Source organism: Nipponia nippon, unplaced genomic scaffold, assembly GCF_047370975.1.
Source record: "Nipponia nippon isolate SJK-2023a ecotype South Korea unplaced genomic scaffold, ASM4737097v1 scaffold_3, whole genome shotgun sequence".
Taxonomy (NCBI): Eukaryota; Metazoa; Chordata; class Aves; order Pelecaniformes; family Threskiornithidae; genus Nipponia; species Nipponia nippon.
In genome coordinates, this window is record NW_028262347.1 from 58,130,336 (window position 1) to 58,140,051 (window position 9,716).

Genomic DNA, 9,716 nt, shown 5'->3' on the forward strand with positions numbered 1-9,716 from the left:
TAGCTCCCAGATAAAGTCAAGTGCTTTTCCAGGCCAGACCAGGATGTGGGGTTGAACAGATGGTAGGTAGAGCAAAGCAGGCTGTAGGTGGGGTTCGGGAGGAGGACACTATGTGATTGCTTGGGGAATGGTTGTGCAATCTCTTCACAATGCACCATTTCTTCCTGCACCCCAGTTCTTGGGAGGGAGGGAGGAAGGGGAGGAAAAGCGTTGACATGAGCGATGTGGCATTCAGTGCCACAGAAGTGAATAATTAAATGTTAGGTTTGGGAACCTCAGGGCATGGGTTTGACAGGTTCCTCTTGGCTGCTCTCACAGCCAGCGGGCAGGAGGAAGGGGTGCCTTGCCCTCCCGCAGGAGCGGTACCACGCAAAGTGGTGGCACGGGGAAAGCAGCACACGTGTGCCCCTGAGCCAGCATTCCTGCCAGTGATAAGGAGTTGTCTGCTCCAACTTTCCCCCTTATCTCACTTCCCTGATTTGCTGGCACATTCCAGCTGGGTTACCCATTACTCTGACATTTCCACACCGAACCCTACTCAGTGAAAGTGAGGCAGGGGAAGGCAGTGGGGCGGGAGGACAGGGTCTGGGCTGGGTTACGTGGCTCAGCACCTCCCACTCTGTGTCCCTCGCATGGGACTACAAGCAATTAGTGCTGATTATCAGATGCTGCTGCTCTAAGTAAAAAGCGTCTCATCAGCCTTAAGTGAGACCTACAGCAAACATCAGGGCACTTTAGGCTGGGTGGGAGGTGAGCAGAGTAGAAGAGCATCTTACAGAGAGCCCAGTCCAAGGCAAGGTGGGAGCACCCCTGCCCTCCCTCTCCACTTCCTCGCTGCCCAACTCACCGGACTCGCTGCTGCCTGAGCGCACGGGCAGAGGATGCCTGACGGGCTGGAAGGGCTGTAGCCAAGCCAGCTTTGGGAAGGGTACCGATCTGCTTCAGGCTGCAAATGAATTGTTGCCAGGTGGAGAGGAAGCTTTGCGCCCTCCTGTGTGCTATGTGGGGTCAGGGGCATAGGAGGTTGCTTTGTGTGTTAGCTACAGTGAGTGGCAAAGTACCAGGCTAGTTAATCCAGGGACCCCAGAGGAGCTGGAAAATCCTGCTGAGAGTGGAGAGGATGGGATTTTATGGCTGGGGCACTGGCAGACATAGCAAGGGGTATGATAAGGTCACTGCAGCTAAGGGGAGGCACCAGAGAAGAAGTTAGTATCAAAACTGCTTTAATAAGGACAATAATAAGTGCATGGGATACAGAGTGGAGGCAGGAAGGATATTCCATGGATGTGGGTCTTTGGTCTGGAGCTTGTGTTACGGTCTGGAAGTGGAGGATGGGGGGACCTCGTCCTGAGAGCCAGGGCCCCTGTCCCAGAGGGACCAGGGGTGGCGAAGGCTGATCCTACTGGGTGCCAGTGGCCGGAGCTGGGGACTCCTTGAACCTGTTGCCTGCCCTGGCTTGCTGCTGCTGGCTGGTGCGAGGCAGCTGCCTGGGGAGGCTGGGGGAGATGGGCTTGGCTGTAACCTTGATGGCCTGACTGCGAGCAGCACTCCCACGTATAACACGTGTGCATGCCGGAGCCTCTTTATTCTGCTCTGAGGGGCTCCCTGCCAGAAGCAGCCGGCCGGCGAGTGAGCCGCGTGGGAGCGGAGCCCTGCAGCCACAGCCCAGCATTTCCCCGCGCCGCACACCCTCTCCTGTCCCGGAGAACAAGGCAGGTCCTGTGAGGGTCCCTCTGGTGACCTCAGCCCCCGAGCATCTCGGCTCCACGCCATGGCACAAAGGCGCTTCTGTGAGGGCCTGTTTGCACGCAGGGCAGCGTGGGGGGCAGCTTGTTCCAGGGCGGCCACGTCGCCCAGGGCCACTCGGCGAGAGGCATTAGCCATCCTCCACGCGTACCCCTGGGAAGGGGTGCACTGGAAAGAGGGGTGCGCGCGCGTGGAGTGGGGAGGGGGGGGCGAGGACGGAGAAGAGGTGGCACAGACCAAGTGGCTACAGAGAGGGAGTCTCCTTGTTCCAAGGTGAGGGGAAGGGATTCTTAGGGCCCAAACTGCAGACTTTGGTGTCCCGACAACCCCGCCTCTGCCTCCAGCCAGCCAAGAAGTTTCTCCCCTCCCTACTGCAATGGGATGCGGGTTGCAAAAGGAGATGTCCTAAGTGATCCTCAGCAGCAGGAGGCAAGTGGAAAGACTCCTGCGATTATCTCTGTGCCTGCTCTTACCTCCTTAACGCTGAGCTCATGGCTTTTTTTTTTTTTTTGAGGGGAAAAGAGAAAGCCCAGTTCTGTAGGCTTGCCTGCCCCTTGAGCCCCGAGCTGACCTTCCCTGGTAGACGTGCTATATGGGAGGGTCTTGCACCAGCTGGAGCTGGAGAGACCCCCACCCCCTACGTGCCAGGGCTATCAGTAGGAGTATCTCCGGGAGGGCACCCATGCCAGCGCAGAGGGCGGCTGGGGCTTTGGTGGGAGGTTGCAGCACATCCCCAGACATGCTGGCAGGGCCAGGCTGAGGGATGAAAGAGAGCGCCGGGGAGAACGGGGTGGGAAGGGGTTTGGGGTTTCTTTGGCACATGGGAATGTCCCTTTGGCGTCTAACGGCAGCGAGGCCAGGGAAGGGCTGTGACACCTGTCACTGCGATGCACAGCCCTCACCGGCCCCCCGGAGACGGGCTCTCCTCCTGCCCCCCACTGCCCCCCAGTGCCCCCAGTTTGGCAAGAAGGTCACCCACTGGGTCTGCCAGCAATGCTGGCACCTGAGGGTTGGAGACAGGGAGGAGGGCGAAGACCCCGGGCACTGGTGCCTGTGATGGGGGGCCGTGACGGGAGGGATGGCTGTTCACACCTTGACTTCATCGTCCTCCTCCTCCTCCTCCTCATCGGCATACTCGAAGGAATTGCTGCGGCCCCCCCGAACACCAGCGTACCCCTCCTGCAGGCTAGAGATCTTGGTGGTCTCCTCCTCCTCCTCCTCTTCCTCCTCCTCTCCTTGGTTCCAGGTGGCCTCGGGGAATCGGCTCTCCCCTGTCACTTGCGACTGCCACGAGCTGCTGCTGGGGCTCTCCCACAGGGTCTGCGTCCGGGCCTGCCGGGGACCCTCGCCCTTCTCTGAGCTCCGTGGGGTGCTGGTCCCACCGTAATGGCGGGCCAGGACCTGGGCCGCCCGGTCAAACTCTCCTGCCTCGATGGTGCAGTCGTTCCAGTGCCCCTGCCACGGGCTCCCTCTGGGTGCTGCCCCTGGCCCTGAAGCCCAGGCAGGGTCCTCTCCAGCACCCTCGATGGCATGTGCCTCTCCGTTGGCATGGACTGACAGTCCCAGCAGTGAGCTGGCCCCCGACAGGCTGCTCTGCCCAGAGCGGTCCCAGAAGCTGGATGTTGCCTTGTCCTCTCTGTGGGATGCACCCGATGCTGAAGGCACCCCGTCCTTGGTCCCCTCACCACATGGGAGGTCTGTGCCATCCTCCCCCACCTCGCTCCCATTGGTTTCGGAGAACCTCATCACCTGGAGGAGCTCGCTCATCAGGGAGGGCCCCAGGTCCAGGCGGAAGGAGAGCAGGGAGTCCGAGCGCTTCAGCTCTGCTTCCGCAGGGAAGGAGCTCTCTTGGGCCTTTTCCAAGCGAGGGACACGAGGGATGGTGCAAAACCCAGACTCCAGCCCTGTGAGGCAGAAGGGATGGCTGGTGAGGGGGGGATGGCTAGGTGGGAGGAAGCCTGCCTTATATCTGCAGGGGACAAGGGACACTGCCACTGAAGTGGCGCAGGTCACGCTCCCGTCGGTGGCACTGGCCTCTAAAGGACCGGCCAGTGTCTGTGTGGACATCTCCAAAGCTCAGAGTTACAGTGGAGGGTCTCCAGGTGGGCTCTGGGCTTGGTAAGATGCTGGCGGGGGCTGAGCCAGGCAGGTGGGACCAGGAGATGGCAGCATTGCCTCAGCCTGCCTTTTTCCTCCAAGCCCAGCCACCTCCCCTGGCTGCTGCAGGCCCCCCAGATCTCCCCCAAGACCCTCTGCTCCAGACTTCCCTCCCTGGGGAAAAGCTGAACCACAGCCCAGTGCTCTGGAGAAGAGTCACCCAGCTGTCCCGTCCTGTCCTTCCCACAACCCTTCCCCAAAGGTCCCTCCTGGACCCCAGCCAGCAAGGAGGGATATGGGCACAATGGGGAAGGGGGAGATGCAGTCCCTTGAGGACGACATGGAGATGGAGGGGTTGGCACAGCTAGGGACAGGGTTAGAGCATCTGTGTGGAGGTGGGGAAGGCTGTGCCATGGGTCCTCTTGACCTCGCAACCTTGGTGTGGGCATTGCCCCACTGCACCCTCTTGGTTTCCTTGGGGAGGCTGCTCCTGGGGAAGGTGTAGGGCTCGAGGGCAATGGCGGGGACCCCCTTACAACTACTCCACACAGGTTGCCAGCTGTGTGGGGCTACGGGGGAGGGAGAGGAGGAGAAACCACCCATGCCCCACTTTGGGGGGCACTCTGGGAAGAGACCCTCCAAGGGCAGGAGCAAGGACCGCGGTTGAAAGCAAGGTTGGAGTTATCTCCTCACAGGGATTACCAGGACTGGGGACTCTTAAATGTCCTGTCTCTGCTGAGAGCCTAAAGTCCCTCAGTGGGGAAACTGAGGCATGGGGCAATGGAGAAGGGCTGCAGAGGATGCGCAGTGCCTGGGCACCAGCCTCTGCCCCGCGCTTCACTCACCGTAGGCCTGGTGCGTTTTGGAGAAGCTGTTGGAGGCACTTTTGAAGGAGAACTTGCTGGTCAAGCCCCGGCCACTGCCACCACCATCGTATGTCCCCTCATTTAGCTGTGGCAGTGAGACGGCATTCTTGATGATGGGTGAGATGGCCGGGGGGGCGGGCGATGCTCCTGCTTGGCTCCCACTGCCCCGGCTCCTCAGTGGCGTCCGGCGGACGTGCCGCAGCGTCCGGGCGAAGAAGTTGTTGGCTTTGGCTGTGTCAGCCCCACCATGGTTGCTGAGGAAAGAGGTGTCCCCGAAGACATCCCCGCCGCGACCCACATGCATGGTGTGCCGAAAGTCCCCCAGCGGCGGGCTGATCATGTCCGGTGTCAGCTCCGACTTCAGCCGCCGCTTGCCATGGGAGCCTGACACCCAGCTGAGCACTGGCAGCTTCCCCAGGCTCATGTTGTACCCCTCACCTCGCCCCCGCCTTTGAAAAAGCACCAAAAACCAGCCCTCGCCGGGCTTCCAGCACTGGGGTGGCCTGTCACATCCCCGGCCTCCCCATCGCTCCTGCTCCGATGCTCCTGGGGGAATGGCTCACGTCACCTTGGCTTTCAGCAGGTGGGAAGGGTGCCTGTCCCCCTGCTTCCTTTCACTATGTCACGCTCATGAAATCACCCACAGTGGGTACGTCCTCGATGGAGAGGATGGTGGTGGCGTGGAGGTGTCCCCAGGGGGTGTCTGGGGTCACCGCCGGTGCTGCGGAGGTTGCTGGAATCTGTGTCTGACTGTCGGCTTAGGGGTTAATCCACTGTCTTCTACTGCTGAGAAGGAGCTGGTCACCAATGGGGCAGTGGGTGCTTGGGGTGGGCTGGCAGAGCAAGCGCCTTGGTCCCCTCGTCAGCCACCTAAACAAGATAAGAGGAACGGTGAAGGCCTCAGAGAAGATTTTCCCAACCATGTCAGCTGTACCCCCAGGACTGGCTGGGGAGGTTAAAGATGGTGCGTGAGCAATGGTGGGGAGGTTGCTACCGGCTGTCCCCATTGCCTGGCCCTCTTCTTGGGGAGGAATAAAAAGGCTTTCCCCCAAAACACGTTCTCTCCTTCACACCTCTGACCTCCCTTGGTGTCCCTCAGTTTCCCCTGCCTGCAAAGCAGCTTTGCCCGACCCATGCCGCAACACAGGCTGAGGATTTCCCTTCCAGGCAGCACCTCCTCCTGGAGAGGTGCCCTGCCTGGCTGCCTGGGCTCCCAGAGTGAGAAACCTCTCCCTCCTTTTTGCTATTCAGATGAACCCTTGAGGAGAGGGTGAGGCCTGGGGACCACGTGCTTCTCGGGGAGGTGGGGCGGCAGGGAGGGAAAAATGCAATATTTGTATATTGGTTTGTCCTCCTCTGGCTGGGTCCCCAGGTGCTGGGCAGACATGTCGGAGCAGCAGGGAGCCAGGAGTGCAGGGAGGACAGCTGCTTTGCAAGCAGGGGAAACTGAGGCATGCCAAGGGAGGTGATTGCTCGAGGCTGGAGGAGAAAGCGGGATGGGTCCCTGCACTCAGGCGGGTCCCGGAGGCGCTGGGGGGCAGGCAGGGAGGCAGCGGCTGGGTGCACGACGGCAGGGCAATGACCTCCCTGGTCAGCAGGCAGGACACTCAGATCAGCCGATCCCCCGTCAGTGTGTGTGGCAAGAGGGAGAGGGCGGACTGGGGAAAGGAGAGGATTTGGGATGCGGGGCACCTCAGAGCATCAGTGGTCCGTGTGCTCGCCTGGGGACATGTCCCTCCCTGGGCTCAGTCCCCACTCAGGGGCCATGGGAACAGGATGGAGCTGGGTCCCTTCAGCAGGGCCAGCTGCGGAGGGGCAGCATGCCAAGAGGTGATGCAGGAGCCTCACATCCCTCAATCCCTGTGTGCCGGGACCCCCATCGCTGCGTGGCTCCATCCGTCTCCCCCCGCCATGCTGCCTGCCTCCCCTGCCTGTCCCTGGGTCACCTCAGAGCAGTCAGGCAGTGCCAGGGTGGCAAAGCCTCTGGTGAGGGGGGAGCCCTGGACATGAAACTGCTTTCCTGGCTGGCCACACATGTTTTCGCCTTGCCCTGGCCTTGTTTGCTCACCCGGGGCCCCTCTTATCTGCTAGGGGTTCATGCCTGGGGAAGGGAAAACAAACCTCCCCCGGCAGCTCCCAGCACCATTGGCTGCCTCCCGGGGTGGCAGTGGCCGGTGGCAGCAGGGATGGTGGCAGGTTGGCTTCCTGCGGGCCCCCAGCTCCCCGGCTTGTGCAGCCCACGTCTGCCTCCTGCCCACAGAGGCCATGCGGTGCTGCCTCATGGCTGGGATGGGCCAGGCCAGGTGCGTCGCAGATTTGGGGTGGGAGGGCAACCAGGGAGCAATTTCCTCTCTTTGGCAGAAGCCCACCCATAGCCACTGGGTCAGGGCTCTCCTGGAGTGCAAGGAAACCACTGGGGTGGTCCCTGCAGCACAACGGCAGTCTTGGGACCACAGGGGGAGAGATGGGACCACAGGGGGAGAGATGCGACCCCATTTTTGAGCTGTCCCCAGGACCCCAAGGAAGGTGCGTGACCCCGGGAGAGGTTATTAGGCAAGTAACAGCCCTCGAGTTTTCCTTTCCCTCTGCACAGCAGAGCTCCTGAGAAATTGAAAGTGGGGACTGTGCCCTTTACCATGTGCTGCACCGGTCAGGGCTACTCTGAGAGGTGGACCCCCCCACCCCACCCCAGGTGCCCCGCACAGCAGAGCTGCCCTGCAGACCCTTGCAAGGGACCAGGGCTGGCATCACCCTGGGGGCGGGGTGGGGAGGCGAGGGAAGGGGAATGCGGGAGGAGAGCATCCCCTTGCTCCCTGCCTGGAGAGCTACTGAGTGGGAAGCCGGGAGGAGAAAAGTGTTTCTCCTTCCTTGTCCCTTGGCCACCATGGGGATGCAAGCCAGCACCTCCTGGCCCCAGGCTCTCCCTGTCTGTACTGGGAGAGGAGCAAGGGAGGGAGGGAGGGAGGGAGCTGGTGCCCAACCCTACCTGGATGGCAGGTTTCTGGCAGGCCCGCTGGGCTTTTTCTCCCTCCAGTCTCTCCCTTTTTCCTCCTTCTCTCTGTCCCTGGTGTGTCTCCCTGCTGGCTGTGCCCCTTTGAGCCCTCCCCTCTGCCCAAGCAGACTCCTCCACGCCAGGAAACTCGTGATTCTGCGGGCAAAGGGTGACCCGTGCACTCTCCTTTCCTCCACTGGGCAAGGGGACCCCCCCGTCTGGCCACCCATCTATCTGGACGCTGCTTCCATCCGGCAGCCCGCTGCATTCGCCAGCCCCTGGCACGGCGAGCCCACGTCCCATCCTGACCTCCCCTTCCCCGGCATTCTCTCCCTGGCTCCCTCCTTGCCTCCTCTGGGAAGCCCCCTGCCCTCAAAGACCAACCACCGGCACCTCCTCCTCCTCCCACCCTGGCCTCCCTTGTTTCCCCCCCGAGTTCAGCTGGTTTCTACTGGTTTTCCACTCGCCAGGAATGGCCAGAGCTGTTCTGCTTGCTGGGAAGAGCGGAAACCAGAAAGGGGGGGAAAATAATCCAGATGTCTAGTTGGCTGGAGCTGCTGAAAGCAGTCTCTTCCCGCCTCCTCCTCTCCTTACACCCCCCCCCCCCCCAAAGGGGACATACTCCAAAAGAGGGCGAGGAGATGTTTGGGGTGGTCTCAATAGGGGGAAGAGCGGGTGGAAATGGCTGTGGGCAGCCAGGAAGGCTTTCCCAGCCTTCCTGAATGCCGAAAAGCCTCGCTTTCCCTGGGGGAAGGGAGGCAGAGGCTCCCCTGTTGGGTCACTGTTCTGGGATGCGGAAAGCCGTCAGGGACAGGCTTTTTGGGGAAGAGGGAAAGGGGCTCAGCTGGCCAGGCTGGGCCTTTTCCAGCTCCCCTGGAGCAGTGCCGGGCAGTAGGTGGACAAGCCTGAGTCCGACTCCTGCACTGCCAGCTGCTATATATATATATATATAGTTATATAGTTATATCTCCCCATATAACAAGGGTATTTTTCCAAGCAGATGTGCTGGGACGTGGAGGCAGGCCAGGATGACGGGCAGTTTCCAGCCATCCTCTCCCTGCCCCCTTGCCCAAAAGCGCTCCCTTTCTTCCTCCAAACCCCCAAAATCGAGGCACCGAGAGCCTGCGGGGCTTTGAGGGGTATCCAGAGCAGGGTGTGGGAGGGGGGTGCCCTGCTGCCTTCCCCCATTCTTGGGATCCCCTCCTCACCCCCTTTCTCTCCTGGCTCCCCTCCCGGCCTGTCTCCGCTCTCCTTGCTCCCGCTTTCCTTCCTCATGGTTTCCTGTTGCATTCCTGCCTTCTCCCTTTCTTTTTTGCCATCCTCCCTGTCTCCATCGCCTTGCCACCCCTCCCACTTCTCCCCTCTCCTACCACCCTCTCTGCCCTTTTCCTTCTACTCCTGACACCCCTCCAGCTCTACAAACTGAGGAATCAAAACTTTCAGGATTTACCTCTTCCGAACCAGGGTTATTATTTTTTTTTCCCCGTCCTCCGTCTGAAAAGTTGTAAGACGCTCCCCGTGGGCCCCTGCAACTTTCTCCGAGGGTTACTGGCTCTGCGTCCGGGAGCGGGGGGGAGAAAGGGGAGGCGTGCCCCCCCTTTTCCCACGGCTGTCCCCCCAAGGCTGGCTCTCCCAGGCTGACGCCCCGATGCCACGGGAGAGAGGGAGCAAAGCTGGCGGGGAGGGGACATGGGAAGGAGGAGGGCGGGCTGCAGCACCGCCGAGCCAATCCTCGCCTCGGCAAGGAGACCAGAGAAAATGAGATTTATTCCAACTATCCAGGACAGAAAACTTCAGGAACTTCTCTGCCGCTCCCCGCCACCCCCCCCCCCACCCCCCCGCTTCCCCAGTGCCATTTCCCGTCCTCCAGCATCGGCCACCTCCCGCTCCCGGACGCCCGCTTCAATGAATTTGGGGGAAGGGGGAAGCCCAGGTCACCGACTAACCTGGTTAGGGAAGCCTGGCTGGGGAGCAAAGGAAAGGAGTTTGCCCCCTGTGTGTGTGACCCCCTCATT

At 61.2% G+C, this 9,716-nt stretch overlaps 1 protein-coding gene across 1 annotated transcript; it reads right to left on the bottom strand.

Moving 5' to 3' along the window:
* Window positions 1-1,206: 1,206 nt before the first annotated feature.
* Window positions 1,207-9,412, bottom strand: CDC42EP1 (CDC42 effector protein 1). The gene is made up of 3 exons (XM_009475184.2): window positions 9,152-9,412; window positions 4,689-5,579; window positions 1,207-3,650 (listed from the first exon to the last, which is right to left on the bottom strand). Exons 2-3 carry the CDS (start codon window positions 5,131-5,133, stop codon window positions 2,833-2,835), a joined length of 1,263 nt encoding a protein of 420 aa, XP_009473459.2. The 5' UTR covers window positions 5,134-5,579; window positions 9,152-9,412; the 3' UTR covers window positions 1,207-2,832.
* Window positions 9,413-9,716: the final 304 nt, after the last annotated feature.

Coding starts and splice junctions, on each gene's coding strand:
- CDC42EP1 (XM_009475184.2), bottom strand. CDS start 5,133: ATGAGCCTGGGGAAGCTGCCAGTGCTCAGCTGGGTGTCAGGCTCCCAT. Junction 3,651..4,688: donor CAAAACGCACCAGGCCTACG/GTGAGTGAAGCG, acceptor TCTGCCTCACAG/GGCTGGAGTCTGGGTTTTGC.